This window comes from Dermacentor albipictus, chromosome 1, assembly GCF_038994185.2.
Source record: "Dermacentor albipictus isolate Rhodes 1998 colony chromosome 1, USDA_Dalb.pri_finalv2, whole genome shotgun sequence".
Lineage (NCBI taxonomy): Eukaryota > Metazoa > Arthropoda > Arachnida > Ixodida > Ixodidae > Dermacentor > Dermacentor albipictus.
This window is the reverse complement of record NC_091821.1, coordinates 411874192-411898921: the sequence shown is the minus strand read 5'-3', so window position 1 is coordinate 411898921 and position 24730 is coordinate 411874192. Positions and strand designations below refer to the sequence as shown.

The 24730-nt window shown below is 46.4% G+C and overlaps 2 protein-coding genes across 2 annotated transcripts in view; one reads left to right on the top strand and one right to left on the bottom strand.

Moving 5' to 3' along the window:
• The first annotated feature begins 1493 nt into the window (after positions 1-1493).
• Positions 1494-3563, top strand: LOC135913040 (intracellular coagulation inhibitor 1-like). Its single transcript, XM_065445679.2, has one exon. The coding sequence runs from the start codon at positions 1683-1685 to the stop codon at positions 2919-2921; it is 1239 nt and encodes a 412-aa protein (XP_065301751.1). The 5' UTR covers positions 1494-1682; the 3' UTR covers positions 2922-3563.
• Positions 3564-14140: 10577 nt separating this feature from the next.
• The window catches only part of LOC135913024 (lipopolysaccharide-induced tumor necrosis factor-alpha factor homolog), a 541041-nt gene continuing 530451 nt past the window's right edge, over positions 14141-24730 (bottom strand). Inside the window, exon 8 of the mRNA XM_065445662.2 lies at positions 14141-14319. Coding sequence (XP_065301734.2) covers positions 14211-14319 — 109 coding nt within the window. The 3' untranslated portion in view covers positions 14141-14210. The remainder of the gene's footprint in view (positions 14320-24730) is intronic.

Genomic DNA, 24730 nt, shown 5'->3' with positions numbered 1-24730 from the left:
CTCTAGTCACCATAATAAGATGTTACCAAGGGGGAAATAGCCATAGTGAAAAAAAACATTTGCCAACAGCTTTGGGGCGTTGTTTTAAACAGAGTAAAGTAACAGTATCGCGTGGAAATGGTGTTATTTATAGTTTCATTAAAGAGAGGGAAATAAATTTATTTTTACAATCGCAAACAAGTTGGCCTAAGTGCCTCTGCTTTAATTTGCTACATTGCGCCGGGGACCGGACAAATTAAAGTGCACGAGAAAGAATGGAGAAAAATAGAGACTGCAAGAGTGGTGCGATTAATGATGGTTTAATGGATTAATGGATGATGATTTAATGGATAATGGATGGATTAATGAATTAAAGTCACGAGTGGAGCACTGTGTTCTGCGCAAAATTATACCAAGGCCTGCAATGTTAGCATAGCTCATCTCGAGTGGGGCCAAGGGCCGAAAATAACGTCCTCAGAGAATGGCATGGCGTTTATCTTTGCCAGAGAAAAAAGCTATGAGTATGTTGCTATTTATCGTTCGCTTTGAAGATACAAAATGTCTTCCTAACGCTTGGTTCTTCCTTTCCAATCACAAGGCAAATGCATGAAGTGTCATTTAAAGCTGACCTCTCTGCAATGCATGCCAATTAGCAAGCACATCACGTGGCAGATGGAGGGTTCTACTTTCACGAAGGGGTTAGTTATGCACTCACAAGTACGGATGTCATATAAATCCCAAGACCAGCACGAGTGAAGCTTTTGTGAATGCTGCATTGAAATATGTAAAGCGTAGTTGCCAGGTGAGATATTAAAGACGACAATGGGCCGAGTTAGGAGACACATTGCGAAAATATTTAACCGGAACTACTCAGAGAGCAACGCACTTGTGAAATTATCTCTCGCTTTCTATCAGCAAGGACTTCTGCCTGCACTTATCTGCCTTTTTACTCTTTCGTAGCCGGTCCCAGATAGCGCGTCGGAAGAGTGAGGGCGATGACACCACGACGAGCAATGCATCGTTACAAGAATATAGAACAAGTGACGCAGAGCTAGGCGACTAACTAAGCACTTCCTGCGGAAGGCCCTGGCGTCACACGTCGATGCGGTAGCGGTTCTCCGCAAAACAACTCCCCGCCCCCTACAGGACTTACACCTCTCAACATGCAGCCTCCGCGCCATTCATCTTCGCATCGTGCGCGTTTTATCAGCGCGCGACGGGCAAGCGACGCCACGTACTGCTTGCCATGCGAGACGACACTCGCGCGGTGCCGGGCGATGAAGCGTATCAAAAGAAAGAGGGCATGGTGAGAGATGAAAAAAAAAAAAGGAATGTACAAGAGAAAACAAGTCTAGAGGCTTTGCTTTTTACGGCTCTAACGTCACGCGTGGGAGCCGGTTCCGGCGACCGCGAGCGGGGAAACCCAGCCGAACCGCCACCGCGCTCCGTTGCAAGGCGCCACAGCGCAGGGCGCTGCTCGTGACGCAGCGAGCATCGGTCGCGTCGAGAGGCGGAGGAGGGCGGAGCACTTGCGCAAACTTGAGAGGCTGGCCTTGGGTCGCCGCGTCTCGGGGACATAAACTCTTCCGCGACCGAGCCGACCGCACCGATCTCGTGGAAGGCCGGCGCGCCGCTAAGTTCTCTCGCGTACTCCGCAGTTGCGCGAACTTTACCGTTGCAGGGTTCATCGCTCAGTCGCCGCCATGGACAAGAGGCCTTCCGCAGGCTTGATCGTTACCATCTTCTGGCTAGCCGCGGCACCGACGGCTGTCGTTTCGGCGCCCGACGCTGTCAGCCATGCCACCAACGAACTGGGAATGGTTCTCTACCGGAAAGTGGCCGAGACGGACCCTAAGGGCAGCAACATCTTCCTCTCGCCAGTCAGCGTGGCCGCCATTCTGGGCATGGTCCAGCTCGGCTCCAGGGGCCGCACGCGGCAACAGATCAACGTGGCACTTGCCGGAGGCGCCGAATCCAATCGGCTGGCTCGCACGAGCAGCGACGACAACGATGACCTGGCGGCCGGATTCGGCGAACTGTTCAAGGACCTTAACTCGGAGAAGGGATACGAACTGCATCTGGCCAGCGCAGTGTTCCTGGCTGCGGGCCTGCCCATCTTCGAGCGCTACAAGCGCGACCTGGAGAAGCATTTCGCCTCGGGCGTTTACTCGGCCAACTTCGCCGACAATGCAAAGGAAGCCGCCGACGACGTCAACGCGTGGGTGCGTGACATGACCGAGAACCGCATTCCCGAGATAATCGAAAGGCCCCTGCCACCATCAGCGCCCATGCTGGTACTGAACGCCGTGTATTTCAAGGGCCTGTGGCAGCACCCGTTCAAGCCGGAGGACACCGTGACCGGCGAGTTCTACAACGAGGGCAGCTCTCGTGCTGTTCCCGTGCCGATGATGCGCCAGAAGGGCGAATTCGTATATGCGCTGAGTGAGTCCCTGGACGCGCACATCCTCGAGCTTCCGTACGTCGGCGACCGCGTTGACCTGGTCATAGTGCTCCCGAGGCGCCGGGACGGACTCGCCGAGCTGGAGCGCAAGTTCAGTCTAGAAGCGGCGCGTGAGCCTCTGGCCGCGGCGTTGCCGCGTAAAGTGGACATGTGGCTCCCCAAGTTTCAGTTGCAACAGGCCTACAGTCTCAAGGGAGCGCTGCAGTCGCTCGGAGTGCGTGATGTCTTCAGCTCGCGGGACGCCAACCTGACGGGTATCTCGGCGAAGCGGCCGCTCGCCCTCGACGATGTTTTACACAAGGCCCTGCTCGACGTCGACGAGAAAGGCACCGAAGCCGTGGCGGTGTCGTCGGGCATCATTCGCCACTCCAAGACGCCCGGAGGCGAGGTTGAGTTCAAGGCCGACCATCCTTTCCTTTTCTTCATCGAGGACGTGAGAACCCAGACGCTGCTTTTCCTGGGACGCCTTCAGCGTGTGTGAAGGACCCAGTGCCTGAACAAACAATATGATACCTGTGAATTTTACACGTATACGTGTCGAGCTTAACCAATCTGCTAGCTCGTTCTTTGCTTAAAGCAAACCAGCTCGACGAATCTTGAACTCCCGTGATTTACATCCTCGGCATTTGCCTGTAGTCGGCCGCTGTGTTTTTTTAACATTCCACGCGAAGCTGAGCCGTGTTTACAATTACACGCGCGATCGCAGGCGCCGGATGTGCGCGGTGAAGGAATTTTTACGAGCCGTGTGCGCTGTTAGTCATATCGAGTTGCGTACATGCTTTCCGAGATCTGAAACGCTGGCTGGCAGGAGCGCACTTGGGAAGTTTCGCATACGCGCCGCATCCATCGCGGCCGTCCTTGACGAGTTTGTATTCACCAGGCGTCGTCGTGACTTTGGCAAAGTACCAAGCATACGCCTGAGGACCACAGCCACGTGTGGGCGCCGCCGGCGAGCAGCGAGCCAGAATCAAGTTCCTATAACCAAGCGGCCGACGAGACCCGACGGAAAAGCGCTGGAAAGCAGTGATGAGAAACTGTAATTGCTAGTCTGCGTGCGCATTTGTGCCGGGCCGCGAAGGCTGTTACTGTGAATAAAAGTTGGTTTGATGTGTTGTTTTTAAAATATCGGGCATCACTTTATTCACCGTAGTGTTGTTTCCGGCTTGAAACGAGAGCGACGGGAAGCGATTTGGCACCAACGAACACAACAGACGTAACGTCGATAACTGGCAATTAGCAAGTTACAAAGGCTGCAGGAAGGTGAGGTTCATTCTGTGTTCTTAATTATTCTGCCGCTCACCGAATACCTGCTACAGTTGTGCACCTAAAAGGAAGAATACTGCAGCGAAAATTTGAAAGAAGGCGCTATAAATAACGCACGGGACACTAATATTGCGTCCAAAGAATGAACGACGTGCTGGTACGACTGGCGTTTGCCTATACAGAAAGCAAGCAGGCCATGCTTCCTATAATATGTCGTATAGGAACATGAAGTCGGGCCGTGCGGCGTACCTTATTGGAGGCTCTCTGAAGCCTCCAATACAGGCTCCATACAGGCTCTCTGAAGCCTCCGTGCGTAGAAGGATGGCCCATTTGCTAAAAGCGCACGCACGCACACACACCCGCACGCACGCACGCACGTACACACACACACGCACGCACACACAACACACGCGCGCGCACACACACACACACACACACGCGCACGCACGCGCGCACACACACACACACACACACATACACACGCGCACGCACGCGCGCACACACACACACACACACACACACACACACACACACACACACGCACACGCACACGCACACACACACACACACACATTAAGCAATCAACTTCTGGGCGTGCCCAGTAACCAGACCAGCGCAAAGTGACATTGAGAAAGATACGTACGTGTGGTGGATTAAAGTTGTTGCGAATGTAGTTGTCAACCGCACTCACAGGTGAAAGCGGTTAGTGAAAGCATGTGAAAACATCATTGACAATGATCGATTGGAAATCCGAGTACAGTCTATACGAGAAGTCTGAGCTTGCATATGTAATCAGTCTAGGTAAGCCAACAAACACCACGGAAACCCCATGGCGTCAGAGTATGTTTAAACAACAACAAACAAAAAGGTTCTTACGGCAACGTTTCAGCGCGCGTAGATCATATTGCACATGCTCGCACATAGAAAAAGAGTGCTTAGGAGGTGAATTTTGCTGAAACGACTTCATCGTATACAAAGTTACCCTTACTTCCCTCTCTTTGAAAGTGTCCCTTTTCGGAAAAGCTTTAAGAGAGTCTCGAAAAGCGGAAACTTCGAACTTCGTTACCCTAACTAAATTATGGGGTTTTACGCTGCAAAACCATGATCTGATTATGAGGCACGCCGTAGTGGGGGACTCCGGGATAATGCGGACCACATGGGATTCTTTAACGTTCACCCAAATCTAAGTTCACGGGCGTTTTCGCACTTCGCCCCCATCGAAAAACTCTGTTACCCTGAGCCACATGGATGAGCGGGCACAGATAAGAAAAGAAAAAGTAACGAAAAGCTAATGCTGTCCGGAATGAGATGTAATTAAATTTAGATTTCTGAAGGCTGGTTGCTCATCGAATGAATAGTAATAGTTACAGAGCGCACTCTTCAGCTCTGGCAACTTCAAGCACTTGCGAATTGCAATTACTACGCGCACCCGAACCAGCTTTCCCTGGTTAACGTCGTTAGGTGAATTGTTTCTGTACAGAATCACGTTGCGTAGAGCAGGACGTGGAGTGCGCGTCGAATATAATGGCATTTCATTCTTTGAGAGAGATGTTGGGTATGCCCACTGAAGATAATTAAACGTAGAAATAACGATACGACCAGTGAACACAGCAAATTACACTGGACGTATATCATTCAGGAGGATAATGCGAATTACAAAGAAAAGCGCAAACAAAACGAAAAAAGGAAGAGAGAAGGTAATTTGACGAACACGTTTCATCAGAAAGTTCGGGTTGTTAAAAACCGTTGAACCGGAAATCGAGCTCGTTTAAATCAATCGTTGGTTCTGTCTATTCTGTCAACGGTAAGACCTCCGTTTCTAACGCGGAATAAAACGAAGGCGCCGGACCACAGGCACACGGGCATTGCTTGTCATTATGCGCTTTAACCTCTATTATCCCAGGCAAAAAAAAAGGGAAAAAGACGACGAAGAAGAAATGTAACGGTACGTTGGTCGCTTACGAGCGATTGGGCAGTGCATCGACTATTTGGTTGGTCGATGCACTCGTATCATTCGTATCGTTCCTATCGTAGCATTCGTATCACTGTCACCTGGTTCATTCAGAGCGCCACACTCCCAACTTTCAGCTCTCGCAGGGGCATTCACCTTCCAGCTTGGAGCGTCAGCGAGATCCGGCAACATTCCAGCCACGTGCTTCTCCTATCGCTGTGTTCGCAGCTAAACATTCTGCTCGGGCCGGCTTTCTCTGGCTGAAACCTTGAGCGGTCTTCATCCGAATCACTGCAAACCGAGCAGTAGCGCGGTAGAAATCGCGAAAACGCAAGCATAACTTTAATTTAATTATGTCACTTTAAGTCCCGAAATTGGACAGTGGGTAATGAGGGTCACTATATGGTTGAAGGCTCCGGATTAATTCTGACCATTTGAGTACTTTTAACGTACACTGAAAGCACGATACGCGAACGTTTTATTTATCTTTTTGTTTTGCATTGCGCGGCACACGTTACACGAGCGAAAGCACCGTACACGATCAGCATATTGTTGATAGCCGTCACCTATTACCCCAGTTGACAGTCGCCTGGAATGTGCTTACTACAGTATACAGTAGTCATAGTGAGGCATACTCCTATTCAAACGGTAACGGCACCTGGATTTCATGTCTCGTTTGTTTGTTTGTCGCGTCGTTTAAAATTGCGAAAACTAAAAATTAATTATGAATCGGCAAGCATTCATTCTTACACAGATTTACGAACAGAACATGAACGAGAGAAATGTCAAGATAGGTGCCTTCAATATAATATGGCATCTGTATTCACATACTGTGTCTCGTACGGGCCACTAATGTAGACCATGCGGCTTACACTAACTAGTTCAAATGCGGCACATCTGCTTTCAGCACAGCTTGCGGTACCATGACCGTACGGTGCCCTGTTATTGATCCTCCAAATTAAACTGAGCCTCTTTTCTGTTGTATTTTAGTACATGTTTAATTTGCTTGTATACCGATTATAATAGTATTGGCGGCATGATCGACAATGAAAGTTTGATTGTTGCGATGTCACTAGCCTCGGAAAACCCTTGAAGTGTAATTTTTGCAGATATCACTGAAATATTCGAGAGCGCCCTAGAGTCTCCGGCAATATCAAGACCCAGTGAATCACAATGATATTTCTTCAATGTGAAGGACTTTGTGCCGCCCCCCAAGGGAAGGAAAGCGTAGCAGGGGGCGGCAGAAAGTTAGGTGGGCGGATGAGATTAAGAAGTTTGCAGGAACGGCATGGCCACAATTAGTACATGACCGGGGTTGTTGGAGAAGTATGGGAGAGACCTTTGCCCTGCAGTGGGCGTAACCAGGATGATGATGATGATGATGAAGGACCCGTGATAAAGTGGTATGCGTAAAGTTTTAATGCTTAATGACATCCATCTGCTGCTTACTGGGAGCTCGGTCTTTCATCGACTACAATAATCCTCACGTTCATAATCAAAGTAATGATGCTCGCCAAGATAACCCATATTGCATGCATTCCAGCTGCTAGCAATTCAAAGCGCTAGCTATTCACATCGTGTGCATAGAACAATTTCGTTCACAGTGTTGCCAGAAGTTTTTTCGGTACTTGATATTGGCATCAGGTTTTCAATCAAATCAAATATAAGTTCAGTAAACTCCGTCGCACTCGCGACAAACGTTTATGTCAAAGGAGCTAATCATGACGTTCCTAGTTTATTCTTTTTACTGATTCCGAGAGGCTGACCCCAACGAAAGGATTAGCTCAAGGAGTAACACGTGCTTCATACCTCAGAGACAGTACACGTGCGAGGGTCATCCCAAGGTTAAGAGTGCGCGCACTGCGTAATTTTTGGGTTTTCGTCTACTGCGAAATGTGCCTTGGATTTTTATGCTTTCCTTATCTAAATCAGATGCTTTCGCCACAGCAGTTCTGGCGATCTTACTATGACAGAGAAGCAAGCAACCTAAAAAAGAACACTAGTATAGGCGGCTCTCTCGACCTTGCATGGCCGACGACGTACGGGGCAAAGCAAATAATGTTCGCGAGTCTGCCCAGCAGAACGTGACACAGACAACCGTGAGAGGTACAAACTATGAAACGAAAAAAAAAAAGTCAGATAAGCGGCAATTGTAATTCTTATTTCTTCTTGGATGAGAGATGACGCCGGCAACTCCAACGGAATACGAATGAGCGCGAACTGTAGGACACGAAAACAGGCACCCGGCTTCGCCGAGTAGCTTTGCGGACAGTGATGGCGAGATAGTTTTCGTTTTCTTTTTTTTTATTTCTTCTTTTTGCCCAAGGCAGCCGGAAACTGCGACGCCTCTTCTTTTCAAGGAAAGAGGTCGACTCGTTTAGAAGCGCACACGCGGCCATTTGGCCGCGCACAGACACATGTGCTGAAGGACTGTCATTACGACAGAGTGCGGCGCTTATCTCGCCACCCGCGTATGCGCAGCTGTAAGCCAGTTGTTTTACCCGGAATACGGGGTGTACGGAGGCGGCAAGGAAAGCTAGCGGCGATGCAATTGTACGCTGCGCTTGCAAGGTAGTCACTAATCGCAGTTGATTTACACAAGGGGTGACACAATGACGGCGATGGCAAGGTACACCGATCGCTGTAAGCATAATAATAGCGACCACGTGCAGCAGCCGAGACTTACCCTAATTTGCGCAGTGTCGCAAGAAACATTTGCAACAGCTTTGGAGAGCACACGTGCGGGTGCTCTCTCCACACACACACACACACACACACACACACACACACACACACACACACACACACACACACACACACACACACACACGCACACGCACACGCACACACACACACACACACACACACACACACACACACACAAAAAAAGGACCTGTTGTCTTTGGAAAACCAAGCTATTGTCTGCCTTGTTGATATTGTCTGCCTCGTGGTACTGACCGCCTCGGTGGCTGTTTATTGCTTTTTTTCGTCATCATCATTGACATTGGTGGTGGTTTACTGTCTCGTGCGCGGCGGCGCGGCGTTTGCAATCTTTATTAGGCGATCCTGCTCGTAGTGCTTGAAACGAAGATGCCGTTCATATTGAGGGGTATTAGATTCGTCGGACGATCTCGCCGCTGCCATCATTTGAAGGAGTTGAAGGTCGTAGAGAGGAACTTGGGAGGAAGTAGGTGAACAGGGTATATGTACATATCAACATATTGAAGAAGAGATACATTTACACAGTCTATGCGTGACTCCCAAATGGAGCCAGCAAGACGAACATACAGCACACAGTTTACGAGCACACAGCTCACGAGTACATTTCGAGCACACAGCTCACGAGTACATTTCGAGCACAGAGCACGATGACGAGCACGCACTAGCAGCCGGCAATCGCTGCTTATAAGCACACCGCTCAACGTCATAGTTCGACGTCATTGTTCGACGTCATCGCAGACTACACGCCTTTTTGGAAGAGGAGGGCTCACACACACGTGCCGCACAGACTTCAGTGCTCTCCCGAGGGCTGACGACCTTTGCAGCGCAGTCATCGTGGTATTCATTGCCCTGCGTCCCCGTAGTCAGGTGGTCACGCCCGAACCCAGCCGGCGCCTCCAAATTCCAGAGCGGACGTAGTCCGCACTTCTCCAAAGGAAGTTCACGGTTGGTTAGCGCTGTCCTCGCTGATTCTCTGAAGGGCGCCCCCACCCCGGATCGATCGGCGCACCTGCAGCGGGCTGAAATAGCTTTGAGGGCAGTACCCCTGCAGGCCGATCCTAACAGCTCCTCCATGGGCCGGAAAATCTCGCCTGGCCAGTGCTGGCAACCGCTGCGCAGGAAGAGAATGGCTGGCGAGCCAGACGATGGCTTTGCTCTCTGCAACCCCTGCGCACTTGGAATACCTTCAACCATCTCACAACAACTGCCACAGAAGAGTCGATCCCGGCAACACAATACCACTCAGCGTGCAAACGCTCGGAATCAGCTGTTAATCCACCAGGCCTCCTATCAAAATTTCCATGCAAGCCGCTCAACTGGGAATCCCAAATTTTGCCCCAAAATTTCGTGCCGCCAAATCGAGCGTTCACGTTCCGCTTGAGTTCGACCAAACCCGACCGTCGCGCTGTACAAGAGTAAAGGTTTACGTAGAATTAAACTGAAGGCTCTTAACCACCAATACCCGAACGTAACTTAAGCAGCATAGCTTCACGAACAGTCTGTTCTTACCCTATCACAGTGGCGTACTTATCTCATGTACGGTGGCCACTGAACAGTCTGGCCAACTCCACAGGTACGTAATTACAATCGCGCTAGCTTTGTGGTCCCTATTCCGAATACGTGCTTGCGTCGCACGCAAACATTTCATCACGCTTACTCACGTGTCTTTCTCTAGTCCAATCAGGACACGTAACTTAACCGAGCTACTGCACTTGCGTAACTTACGCACACCGCTGAACCCTTAAAAATGCGTCTGCTAATTACTTGTTCTACGCACGCTCACTATAGAAGTCAGAATACGGCTGCCCTCAACACACACGAGAAACCCAGTCATAAATCTGCTTCCTTCCATCCACACAGGACACGCGCTAAAGCAGCCGAGAATGCTTAGTGCAAATCACGCACTCACTGAAAATCTACGCGCTTAACCTTTGAAAATAACAAAAAACACTTATAAAAAAAGAAGGTTAAATAACACACATGCGCGTTACCATAGGCCTCTCATCGATAACCTTGACACTCAGGTTACTCACACACACAAAAAAAAGCCTATTTACTCATAAACTAACAACTCGCTAAACTATAGGTTTACTTAAAACGCGTCTTTCAACTCTCGGAGCTTCTCAAACAAAACATAAACAAAGCTCATACCTTTACATATTGAAAGAAACTTAACATGCGAAATTTTCAAGTGCTCAAAAATAAAACAAAATAACACGTTTTCTTCTACGGAAGCTTTCTTGGCCTCTCGTTCCAAACGCTTACGACTGACTCATGCTTTTGAGCTGTACCCGAGGTGGTCGTGGTTCGAAAGCTACTCTGGCTACCGAGGAACAACAAAAGGGCTGACTCATTGTCAGCTTCTCCAAGACGTTACAGTCTCCTGCCAATTTGCGTCCTGGCGCCCCGCTTTCAACACTAACTTGACTGACCGCGTCGCGATTTCCTACCACCTGGTCTCGTCTTGCCACCTTGCGCTTCCTTGTACTACACGCTGAACTTCGAAAAGAACGACGGACCGACAAGGAACATAACTGCCCCGTGCCCTTTGTCCGCGTCCGTGCAGAACATGCTTCTTGGTCTATTTTTGACCGGTGGCTCGAACGTGCTTGATGCGACAACATCGCCAACGACGACTGCATCTTTCTTTTTCTTGCGCCCTGGCTTTTTGCATCTGTCGCCGTGTTTGGCTGCGCTACCTTAGCCACCGCATTGCGATCTTTAGCGCGCTTCTTACTGCGGCGCCTTATCTTTGAAGTCTCTTTCATGCCGTCCTCTCGCGCCTCGTGCTGGCCGGTACACATTTCGTCGGCCCGGATCAGTCTCTTACCCGCACAGTCTGAGTGATTAATAATTAAATCACCCCTCTCTTGGCTACCTAGACTGGCGGAGAGCTGCACCGATCCCTGAACAATGCAGTTGTATTCTCTTGAGCTACGCAGCTCGCAATCCTGAGAATTACCCTCAACTGCATCGTCCAGCTGGCACCTTACTTCGGCACGCAGATCTGACTCGACATGGGTGCTCGTGTCTGTCGGGTCAACAGTATTCTGTACCTCGCTAACGACCTCGCTACCATGAGATGCGACGCACAGGCGCGGTAACTGTGCGAATTTGTTCGCAGCTGACCTAGCTGTCTCTGTTGGCACAGCACCTCGTCGCTCTCACTCTGGCTTTTAACGGCCTCTGCTGCCACTAAGGCATCGTTAGCGGCTAACACTTCGAGTTCACTTGTGTACGTGCTGCTAATCTCGCAGGCGCTACTACTTCTCTCGGCTTTCGACCAAAATCTGCTATCTACCTCCCGTTTTCGCTGCGTCCAGCCTACAGATTTCTCAAGCCGCTGTTGATTTCCTGCGTTTAACTGCTGCAAATCCTGTATCTGTTTCCTCACTGCTTCCATTTCTTTTTCCAGCTCTTGCCGTTTTCGCTCACGCTCTGGCGTTCTTGCCTAATTGATTCCCGTTCCTGTCTTTTACTTTGTTTACCCATTTTTTCGATGAATTTCAAATCATTGTTACTTTCTAGAATGGTTTTACGAATCTCTGATTCCGTGAAGTCCTCGTCTACGTTTACCTCGATCTCTCCACACAACCACAACAGGTCAGCTCTCGTCAAACACATTAGGACCATGGTCGCTACCTTAAGCTTTGGCTCTGCTGTCACACAATACTTGCTGCGATACCCACGCAAATCAAAATAGAAGTAAAAGATCCCAGCGAATCAAATCAACAAACACAGCGAAATTGAAGCCTGGTAAATCTTACAGCCAAAACCAAACGCTTACCCACTGAAGCAGCACTATATCACCAGTCCTTCTCCGCCGTATCCAGTCAGTTGCAAGAGGTGGTCAATCCCAAGTCGCCTCCAACTTGATCAGGATACCGGTCGGTCACCATGTGCCAACGTCCGTCAGCTGCCGTTGCTGTCTCCGAGTCGTAGGCCGATCTATGAGCCGTAGGCCGATCTCACCGTTGCCATCCAGATGTAGGATTTGCAGTCGTTGTTGTAGATTGAGACTTGACTTTTCGTCGGGACTTAGGCGAAGAGGATTTATTTACAGCATTTACATTTGAACATGGGATAATTTTACACAGTCCAGCGTGACTCCCAAATGGAGCCCGCAAGACGAACATACAGCACAAAGCTTACGAGCACACAACTCACGAGTACATTTCGAGCACAGAGCACGACGACGAGCACACACTAGCAGCCGACAATCGCTGCTTATAAGCACTCCGCTCGACGTCATAGTTCGACGTCGTTTTTCGACGTCATCACAGACTACACGCCTTTATGAAGGAGGAGGGCTCACACACACGTGCCGCACAGGTTTCAGTGCTCTCTCGAGGGCCGACGACCTTTGCAGCGCAGTCATCGTGGTATTCCTTGTCCTGCGTCCCCATAATCAGGTGGTCACACGCGAACCCAGCCGGCGCCTCTAAATTCCAGAGCGGACGTGGTCCGCAGTTCTCCAAACGAAGTTCACGGTTGGTTAGCGCTGTCCTCGCTGGTTCTCTGAAGGGCGCCCCCACCCCCGATCGATCGACGCACTTGCAGCGGGCTGAAATTGCTTTTAGGGCAGTACCCCTTCAGGCCGATCCTAACAGGGGGCATAGAAAATGTGGCACACGTGATGCCGCCCATTGACGATGACATGGCCTGCGAGATGTTTTATTGGACCGCAAAGTGGGCAAAGCGTGTACGTTTAATTGAGATGCGTATCGAATTATTTCCTTGGTATTCCCATAAAGTGCTATTATCTAATGGGCTACTAGCCTGAATGGTGCCCGAGCCTTAGTACGCTTCATTTATTGTACTTTCTTTAGACATCCATGTACTACGCAGTCTGGTGTTCTTGTGAAAGGTTCTTGCACATGTGACTGCATTAACTGCAGTATAAATACCATTACTGAGAAGATGCATTCTTTACACACGTGTAAAACGTGTAATGACATGGATTGTTAGAAACCATAACTATAGGAAATCTATTAAAACAAAGGCAAACGGCCACAAAACAATGCATGAAGACGTCGTGAAATTGCAAAGTTATATATGAACTGTTGCGGCAAATTTACACGAGCTGAATAGCAATCACACATCATTTGTAGATCTAGATAATGACTAATAGGTATTTCAGTAATTATATGAATGCACGCGGTAGTTTTGAATAATTCTCCGCTTCTCCCGCCCAAGAAATATCCAGGAGTATTACCGTGTGCTTGCGAACTTTCTTTTACATTTGAGAACTTTACTCCAATATGCATTTTGGCCGTGCTGAATGTGGCAATGCATATGGCAATGCATATGGCAATGAAGATGGCAATGCTGATGAGTGACTGCGCACTGTTCCGGAATACCGAAAGCAACATCCTCAAGAATGGTTTGCAGGAGGGAACAAAAATAGAGGTGTTCAATCATATATCTTCAATTCGACAGCTGTCGGAGCCTGTGACTTCGATAGGTGTTGATCACTTGTTTTGCGTCTGAGAAGCGAAACAGCGATTTCTCCTACAATGCTGGGCAGAGCCAAACATTGCATTTTTCAGTACGTGCCTACCGTTGTGCGCTTTGCCGTCTTTCGCTGCGTATGGACATCATGTACTGTGTACACGTTTCATCTGTGTTGGCAAAACGTCGCAATGTTTGCAGGTAGTAAGCCATAGAGGTAACCGTAGAACGTTTTGGGGGTTCTGTACGCACGCTATCAAGTGCAAAACATGATAGGGCGCAAGTTTAAAGATGGAAAATTAGAGAGATGTTGATGAGGGAAGTGCCTTGCAGTGCGCAATGGATTTACTGGTGCTCAAATGATGGCAGGCAGCTGTTCTCCGCTCAGATGCGCCGGAAGACGCCAAGTATGCGTCTGCAGTTCGGACAGAAATGCTCGACGTCCTGGCATTCGTACACGCAGAAAGGGAGGAAGCAGCAGCCGAAGACGCAGCTGCAAAGACAAAGTGAAGCAATGTAACGCATCGAGCCGTCGTAAATACAGTCATCATTACCATCACCATCGCAGATCTCATATCATCCTAATCGACATCAACATCGTTACAAATATTATCCGGTTTCTTAATCCAATGCCTGAAGCAGGTGTCTTCCGCAGAACTCCGTATCTCTGCGCTGCGTCTGAGGAACGTAGTCTTGCATATGATTTTCATAGCACCAATTCATCTAATCAACGATTCCCGGTCGTTTATCTTTCAGGATTGGTGAATATTTCAGTTAGGGTGACAGAAAACGCATTCTTGAAGCACCGTGAACGCCTTTTCCGGACTTCATTTTTGTTAACATTAGAGATATATGGCACAGCCAAAATGTGAACGCTTGCAGCTGTTTTCTTCCAAGCGCGGTGATGACGCATAACGTTTCGCACGCACTATGATTTCTAGTGTCGCTCAGTTAATGATGACGACAAATCTTTGATTGGTGCTGAATGTTCAACAGAAAGGGGTGAACAACCCGGCATGCTTTTGGAGGCGCGGAAGTGGGGAGACAAGCTTGTCTGGTGCAGTATTTCCTTTGCAGATCAACAAAAGCCAATACTCCCTCATTGCCTGTCGACTGCGAAAGCGTCGACGAGACGAAAAAATACCTTGGACCATGCTATAAAGTAATCATTGTCTGTTGGCATTGCGTCTGTTGACTAACTGTTGGGCACTTGAGGGCTCTCAGATTGATCCCTCGCAAAGATCAGAAGGTTAGTTTGGTCAAACTTGAATTGTTTGAATAATAGAGGATAGCACCTGGATGTTACCAGCGTCATGTGCAACAACGTGCGCTGCAGGAAAATATAGGAAGTGGTCACAGAAGTCGCTTTATGGCAGCCCTAATCCATTAATAGACCTGACAGAGAGCGTATGGACATCTGTTACAGACACTACCACCGTCTGGTACCGATGATGTGATGGGCGGGACTACTGCTGATATACGGAAACAAGGAAACCTAAGGAAATTTCGTCACCTGTTTTCGATAGACGACATCCTCACAGCACACGACCTCGCAGATCAACATGATAGTACGTCAAGTGTAACTTTCATAAAAAGAAGCTCATGCCCATTGTTATCACTGTGCAGAAAAGTTCTCGTTACGCCTTTTTTAGATATTGTTATATGGTCACCGTGTCCTTCGCAGTGAGTTTATCCTAACACCTACTTATAAGTCACCTCGAGTCGATCATCGTCGTAAAGAAAGTGGCATTTTGTTCTCGCACAAACAGGTTTCTATACTCAGCTGTACTCATTTATTGCAGATACAACCACCGACTGGAACCACCTTTCCATTGACATCGGTCAATCGAAGGCTGTGCACTATACCGCCAAACTTTGTTTATTATATCGAATTGTGACAACTTGTGCTCACGCGACTTCAAATCTTGTTCACTGTATTGGTGACTAAAGTTAATGTTCTTTCCTTTCTCTTTCACATGGCAGTCTTGTTGTTTTGGCCAAGTTGAACGCAAATATACTAGTATAATATAAATATATCATCGAATTTGAATTTAATTCTGGGGTTTTACGTGCCAAAACCGCGATTTATTTATCAGGCACGCCATAATGGGAGACTCCGGATTAATTTTGACCTCCAGTGGATCTTTAACGCGGCCGCAATACGCGGGACACGGGTGTTCTTGCATTTCGCCCTCATGGAAATGTGGCCACCGCGGCCGGGATTTGACCCCGCGACCTAGTGCTTAGGAGCGCAACACCATAGGGGCTAAGCCATCACGATGGGGTGTAAATATATAATACACAGCAACAGTAATAATAGTAAAATATAGTAAATATAGCCGTGAGAGTGCGACCGGGCGCTTATTTTCACCGTTCTTACCATGCCCCATTTGTTAACTTGACTTTATTTATGTTATTGGCTGCTTAGTGCTTTACTGCTTTAGGCTGCTTTACCATTACGCATTGCCGAGTAGATGACGCAGTAGTCTTGATTCAGTCGTATGCATAATATTCTCAATCTAGTTCAAGTGACCCTCACTCTTTTGGTAACTACGCAACCTGTCGCCAGCGTACGCGACATTGAGGAAAGTCAAGTATGACGCACTTCGGTGTCGGGAGCGCTTTCTGTGGTCCGCAGGAAAGTAGGAGTTGTTTGTTTCTGTGACGATATGAGGTAGCACATTAGCCGCAAAGCTAGGGGATTCACAGTCGAAAGTCGGTCTCAGACAGAAAAATCCCTCACGTGGAGTATGGTGCGAAGGCCGTCTTGGTGCTTTCAACCTTTGTACAAGACCGAGGGGGTGCTGAACAGACTCGCTGGCACCCTTCGCATGTAACTTCGTTATCAATTATTGTCAGCCACTGAGTGGCGCTTACCAGCCAAATCAATCAATCAATCAATCAATCAATCAATCAATCAATCAATCAATCAATCAATCAATCAATCAATCAATCAATCAATCAATCAATCAATCAATCAATCAATCAATCAATCAATCAATCTGCCCAAGAACAACCTTAAGGTCTCAGGGTTGGTGTTCGGGAAAGAAAATTAATTAAAACTGCAAATAGAAACACGGGAAAAGGCATGCAATAAAATATGACAATTATGAAAAGCCACAGTTTAAATCAACGAAAGCCTAGGGGAATTCCCAACAAAAAGACGGAGAAAAACACGAACAATGCGGGAGAGTCAAAACAAATAAATTAAAAATGGCTGTGGCTTAGCTAAGGTTAAGCCCAGGATGCGAAGCATACTAGCCTTTATTTTAACGCGACAGCGTTAAGGAGCTCGTGTCGCAGAAAAGCCGGTGTCGTCGGCGTCGGCTCAGGCGTGCGGCGCTTGCTCAGGCGCACATTTCGTTGTCGCGCCGAACGCTGCGTTGCTCGACGCTCACCGCGTCCGATGCGGGGCGCGTAGTCGCTGCGCCGTAGCAAAGCCACCTAAAAACAGTCTGTGTAGCACGCCGCGACCTTCGCTTCTCATTCCAACGAGCAGCTCTGTCTCCAGGAGGCATCTCACCTCGTGAGTGTCTAGCAGAGGCAAGCGCAGCTGCTTATATACCGCCGCAACGCCGCGAGCGACGGCGCGAGTTGGAGCCCCGTTTCTCCTCTGTCGTGACGTCACGGTGCCACGTGGTATTGAAGGCGACACCGCCGCGCCTGAGGAACTGGGTTGAGCTCTAGTAATATGCTTCGCATAACATTTGCAGCCTTTAGATTATGTGTCCAGGAAAAACCACGAGATTTTAATACTGGTGCACAGGTAATCTAACGAAAATATAATGCTTCGCTCTATAAAAAAAGAAGGAATACAAATGCAAAAGCAAAATATGCATGTAAAGACATGCGATTTTGCCGTAATATTAGCACCCATCAAAGGGAATGGAAAGTTTCTAAAACAAGCTCATATATATCGGCAAAACGATAGGTAAACTGCAAATGAGCAGAAAATTAGTGAGCAGCATAACGTGCTCACTTGAATTGTTTGGTACATGTCTGAAGAAAACGAGTAACAGTATTCGTCTGTCTCAGTCACGTCCCGTTGTTCAGTGCTGTTACTCGTTTTCTTCAATTAGTGTGCAAGTACAGTAAAAAAAACTATACGGTTAAAAGTAAACCGTAAGGGAAAGTTAATGAAGAGAGGGAAAACGATTCATGCAATGTACATATGTAAATACAACGCATCAAGGACATTGAACGTGTGAGAAAATAAAAAGAACGGCTGTCACATTATACATCTCCAGACCAGCTGAATATGCCCAAAATCACATGGTGTAGGCGAGCACGTATACACCGAGAAAAACTAGCGCGGCAATGCGAAGCTGTGAACAAAGCGACAAAATCAACTGATGAAAAATATCAAGATCAGCGAAATACGTATTACAGAGATTTTGAATTCTGTGCACAGCATTGCTGTGACAAGAAGGAGCGAACAATTGTCGTGCTGGTCGGTTACTTTCTGCGGAATACGAAGCGCGACATACTTAAGTAGCCGAGCGCAGTTCAAGTTTGCGTGTAATATCTTATAAAAAAAAAGGAGGTCTGCGCGAATATGTCGGCAGGTAATTAGCGACGGTAGTGAGGGTAAAGTACAAGCGCTACAAGGAACCTATGACGTAGAACTATTCCGAGCTGTTTTTATTCCAATCTCGTGACGTCAAATTCACGTAACCACCGACGCAACATCGGGCGGTAACCCACAGCGTTGTTTGAAAAGCCCAATCAAACGCGGTGCTCGTTCATAGGAGTACACTTACTTTGCTTTCAAAGCAAATAGCATTGCCTGCACTGAGCGGCTTCGTCTTATCTAATTGGCTGGCACGAGGCGAGGAGCACGCTCAAGTGGCGAGGGTTTTGATGGGGACGAGCCAGCACAGTTAAAGCAGATAACCGGATGAGGAGGGTGGTGCCAGCGTCTGTGATTGGTCCGTTTTCCCTTTCTTAGGTTGCGGTGGTCCGTTGATAATCGCGGCGGTATGCAACGAAAGGTTAAGAACGTCGCTGAAACGGATCCTCAGCAAAGAAGAGTTGGCAGAAAGGTCTCGATAACGTTACACTGCCCCACAAAAATGTTTATTATACGCGAATAAATTCATATACTCCGGCGGGTAGGCATCTTTTATTCCTTTTAGAACGGGGCACAGCCCAGCTATTCAGAAAAAAAAAATCCAGTTTTACTCGGCGTATTAATGCATCTTTAACGCGTACACGTCACTTTGAGGTAATACGCTTTCGGGGTTTCGTGGCATCATGTGACAGACAGGCGAAGTGGGCGCAGCCCGAAAGTGCTTGACCAATATAGTAGAGGGCTAATGGCGGAAAAGGCGTCGAACCAGAAATAATTATGTTTCTTTCGTTTGGTATAGTGACGCATAATAATAGTGCACATATCGTATCACATGGGGCGCTTTCGCCGTTAGCGTGACGTTGCGTGAGAGAGAGAGAGAGAGAGAGAGACGAAATAGGGGTGGTCCGAAATTTTTTTGATCAATCGTGGAGCGCTGGTAACAGAATTGGAATAGACACGTTTGGAGTAGCTTTATTTTATAGCATCCCAAGTTTGACCAATATCAGTGCAATAATGATGGCGGTAAATTGCAATGAATGGTTTCTGAACTTTTTCTATTCAACCACCACTCTGGGATTAGGTAGTTCCGCTCCACATTGCCGATGCGTACCCGAGTTGGCGAATACATATAGCCTGATACAGCATTAGGAATGGAGTGAAAGATAATAATAATAATAATAATATTAATAATAATAATAATAATAATAATAATAATAATTGACACACATCCAAAAGCAAAACAAGGAAACGGGCCTGTCTAAGTCCACGAGGACTTGTGCGACTAGGGCCGGCAGAGTCGGTACAGCGATGTGGTTATATATTTACATAAAAAGTGAAAAGGTAGACATTTACATAATAACACATTTTTTTTTCAACTTTGCGAAGAATGTTTGGTAGTATTACCCGTTAATAGACAATGACATAGTAAATAAAGAGATAACATAAGCAACTTCATTCATTCATAACATTCGGCAGCAGTGGCGGCAACTGGTTCGTGGGCCCTGTTCTCATCACTTGTCATACGCAGGATCATCGAAATTCTGGGCATCAACGGCGCAAGCGCAAGCCTCCACCATCAAGCTATCGGTTGCATTACCGGCTTCTGGAACACGTGTGACCAGTTCCCCGGAACCGCCCCTTCAATTCGCCTTTAAAAGCGAAGACCGTGCTGGCCAGCTTCACACATTCGGCAGCAGTGGCGGCAACTGGTTCGTGGGCCCTGTTCTCATCACTTGTCATACGCAGGATCATCGAAATTCTGGGCATCAACGGCGCAAGCGCAAGCCTCCACCATCAAGCTATCGGTTGCATTACCGGCTTCTGGAACACGTGTGACCAGTTCCCCGGAACCGCCCCTTCAATTCGCCTTTAAAAGCGAAGACCGTGCTGGCCAGCTTCACACATTCGGCAGCAGTGGCGGCAACTGGTTCGTGGGCCCTGTTCTCATCACTTGTCATACGCAGGTTGGTTATTATTATTTGAACCTAACCTGTATTTCTTTTCATTTCTGTTGCTGCCCCTGCTGCCGTTATTGCTGCCTCTATTGCTGCCTTCACTGCTTTGAATGCTATTATGACAACCGATACTTGTCTTTCGTGTTGTGAAGAACTTTCAAATGATGAGGAATCCATGAAATGTATTGAGTGTTGTCAATACTACCACCTAGGCAAATGTTCTGGCATAAGTGAACGCGCATTCAAGACGAAAACTGAGGAAGCAAAGAACACATTGAAATGTCCGACATGTCGCATGACCGCTTCGCGCAAAGTGCACCGTAACAATGACTTACCTTCAACTGTCCTTAAGCAACTTGCTGCAATTAATGGCAGTCTGGTAAATCTAACTGCCAAAGTGGAAGACTTGTCAAACCTAAAGGAAACTGTCGGTAACATTGAAAAGTTTGTTCAACATGTGTCAGACAAGTATGATGCTCTCCTACAAACGTCTGACAGACATGAGGGGCAGATCGAGAGCCTTAGCAAGAGAGTAGAAGTCTTAGAGGCACACCAAGACAAAAATGAAGTTGCAAGGCTAACTAAGGAACTAAACGAATTGCAGCAATACAGTAGGCGTCACAACATGGAAATTCACGGTATATCTTTCACCGAAAAAGAAAACCTTCTCGGAAAACTGAATAATCTTGCTCAGAAACTCGAGCTTCCCCTGCTGAATGAGTGTGATGTGGACGGTTTGCATCGCCTGCCAGCACGTGTTAACAAAGTGCCTATCATTCTCATAAGGTTTTCCCGCCAATCTGTGAAAGAAAACTGGCTTGCAAAGCGTAAAGTTGTGAAGAAGTGTGATAAAGACATTTCCTTTTTCGATAACCTGACGGCACTGAACAGAAAGCTTTTATGGCTTGCCAAATCAAGAGCAGGTGAACAAGGCTACCAATTTTCATGGTGTTCCGATGGAAGGGTCTTTGTAAGGAAAGAACCTGGCGCAAGGGCAATAAGGATTGCCTCTGAACAAGACCTTGAGCTAATTGCTTAAGTTGGTTTCTTTTTTATTGCTGCTGTTATTGTTAACCTTCACGATGTATTATACTAGCGACTCCCTTAACACGTTCATAAATGAAAATAGCGATTGCAAACATTTTTCCTTATATCATTTGAATGCACAAAGCCTCAGAAATAAGATTGCTGAAATTGAGGCTGATCTCGAGCTCATAAAATGTCACTTTGACATAATTGGATTCACAGAAACATGGTATATATCAAATAGCGATGTTACACAGTTAACAGGTTATGACAATGTCTCTGTATTTAGAAAAGGAAGACGTGGCGGTGGCGTATCTTTGTATATAAAGCAAGACATTGATTATGGGGTTCTTCCGGAATTCACCGTAGTTTGTGATGACTTTGAGACAGTTGGTGTGACCAATCAGAATACAATTATACTTCTCACGTACCGACCCCCTCACGGATTAGTCAGCACCTTTCTTACTTACGTTGAGTCCTTTCTTGAATATGCTACCTTCACTAAACGACATGTTATTATATTTGGTGACATGAATATTGATTTATTAAGAAGCAACGCTAGCCAGGTGCATCTCCTCGAGTTGATGTTATCATATGGTTGTGAAAATATTGTAGATAAGCCCACACGAATCAGTCAACACTCTGAAACGCTCATAGACTTGTGCTTCACTAATTTACCTTTAAATAAAATAACATCCGGTGTAATTTTGATGAGCTTAAGTGATCACCTTCCTTTTTTTGCCTTCTTTTCCTTGGTGAAAAAAATGGATCGAACTAATTTCCTCCGACGAATAATCAATGAGAATAACATTGCGCAGTTCCATTCATTGATGGCTGACGTAGTCTGGGATGATATATATAGTGAAAGCAACCCGTGTAAGGCATATAACATTTTTCTAGAGAAAGTGCTTCGCCACTATAACAGTGCTTTTCCACTCGTGGCTATAAAAAAGCACAGGAGGATAAGAAAAGAGTGGATTACTCCGGTATTATACAGACGTATAAACAGAAAAAACTGGCTGTTTGCTCGTTTCATAAAAACGAAAAATCCGGTTCATTTCACGGAATTTAAAAAATTTCGTAACAACTTAACTTCAGATCTTAAGAAAGCAAAATCAGCTTACTACGACAACAAATTTTCCACAGTCATGAACAGCCCTAAACTATTGTGGCAAACAGCTAACAACATCATAAAAGGTGGCAAAGCACGCATTCCGCTGGATTTTTACATCGACGGTACAAGATTTTCAGGGGTACCACTTGCAAACAAGTTTAACGAACATTTTCTCAATGCAGGTTCGCCAAATTGCTCACGCATGAGCCAAGCGTTAACGCCTACCACTTCATATGTTCCTTCCACTAATAGCAATTCACTGTTTCTGATACCTACATCGGAGGAAGAAGTTGTAGGTATTGTAAGGGCAATGAAGGGTGGGTGCTCGCCAGGAAATGACGATATTAGTGTACGCCCCATCAAGGCCGTACTTCCATTACTTGTGGGTCCTCTAGTACATATTTGTAATCTCATATTAGAGACCGGTATATTCCCTGAAAAAATGAAAGTTGCACGCGTAACCTTAATATTCAAAGGAGGAGGAAAAAATGATCTAAATAATTATAGACCTATTTCTGTTTTGCCGCTCTTTTCTAAGATCCCCGAACGCATAATATACACGAGGTTAAACAAATTTTTAAATGCTCATAATATAATATGTAAACAACAATATGGATTTCAGGCTGGAAAATCAACGGAGACAGCACTGCTATTCATAAAGGACCGTATTTTGGAAAACTTTGAACAAAAACTATATACACTAGGTATTTTTCTTGACTTCCGAAAAGCCTTCGATTCTATTAAACATGAAATTCTTATGGAAAAACTGGGAAAGTATGGTTTCAGAGGAATAGCACATGAACTGATAGACAGTTATCTCAAAGGAAGAAAACAATACACTAGTATGAATCAATTTCTGTCAGATATAGGAATAATTAAGTACGGTGTACCGCAAGGATCTATTCTTGGGCCTTTGTTCTTTATTTTATACATCAATGACATCGTTAACATCCCCCTGACACCTCATATTATCCTTTACGCGGATGACACTAATGTCTTCTTTTCTGGTTCAAATCTAGCCTCACTTGAACAACATGCAAATCAGTGGCTGAGTCAGCTACAGATCTGGTTAAACAACAATGAACTTGACTTAAATATAAAGAAAACACAATATATTATTTTCCGTCCCAAAAATAAGCCCTTGAATCATCACGTCCAACTACAGATCTATAATACCAATCTGTTGCCAACAAATTCTTGCCGCTTCCTGGGCGTCTGTTTCAAATATGACTTAACATGGACAGATCACGTGGATCAGGTCCGTTTGAAGGCATCTAGGTCCATCGGTTTGTTGCAACGCGTAAAATATCTTTTACCTCTGTGCTTGAGAAAGCAGATTTATTTTTCCGTTGTTCACTCCTACTTTATGTACTGTCAGCTAGTTTGGGGTACATGTAACAAATCAGATTCAGACCGCCTTTTCTCGCTTCAGTTCAGGGCGTTGAAGACGGTATTCCGTTCCGCACCTGTTGTCAAGGAATCCCTGTACGACGCAGTTAAGGTACTGCCGTACTATCAACTTTACAGCTTCTCATTGGCTGTACTCATTTTTCATTACATTAAGCAAGATTTTACATCCTTCCGCACTAAGTACTTAAACAGGAACCTTACCCATAACTTGCGCACTGTATCTATGGTTTGGTCTAAGCCACGCACAAATTATGGTACTCGCATCATAGACAACCAAATAGTTACACTCTGTAACACTTATCCTTCAATGATCAACTGCATAAATGATTGCCAAACCCTTTCTCAATTTAAAAAAAAAATGAAAATGATGCTTTATTCTCCGGCCTCTTTTGCTTAGAATTGTATCTTTCTTTTATTTTGATCAAGTGCTATTTGAATGATTCTCTACATCATTGTTTCCGTGAATTAGAATGATGAATTCAATGTATAATATTAAATCATAGGATAATTTGTCATATGTGACACAGTTTTGTATTTCTGAACTTCCACTGATTTCTTTGACTTTGCAATGTAGTGAGATCTGCAGAATGCAGTATTTTGTCGTGCCGACCTGCTGTCATAATGTGATCCCGAGGTGAAGACCCTGTCAGGAGGCATTGTTGCCTCCTTTTGTCGCGCCTCGTGGACATTCTGTACTATCTGTATGTCCGAATAAACTGAATTGAATTGAATTGAATTGAACTTAAGTCAAGATCAGGACTAAATTTCAACATTTCATCAATAATTTCTTCAACTGTTTTTTCGAAGTTGCCAAGAAGAATTCAACGGC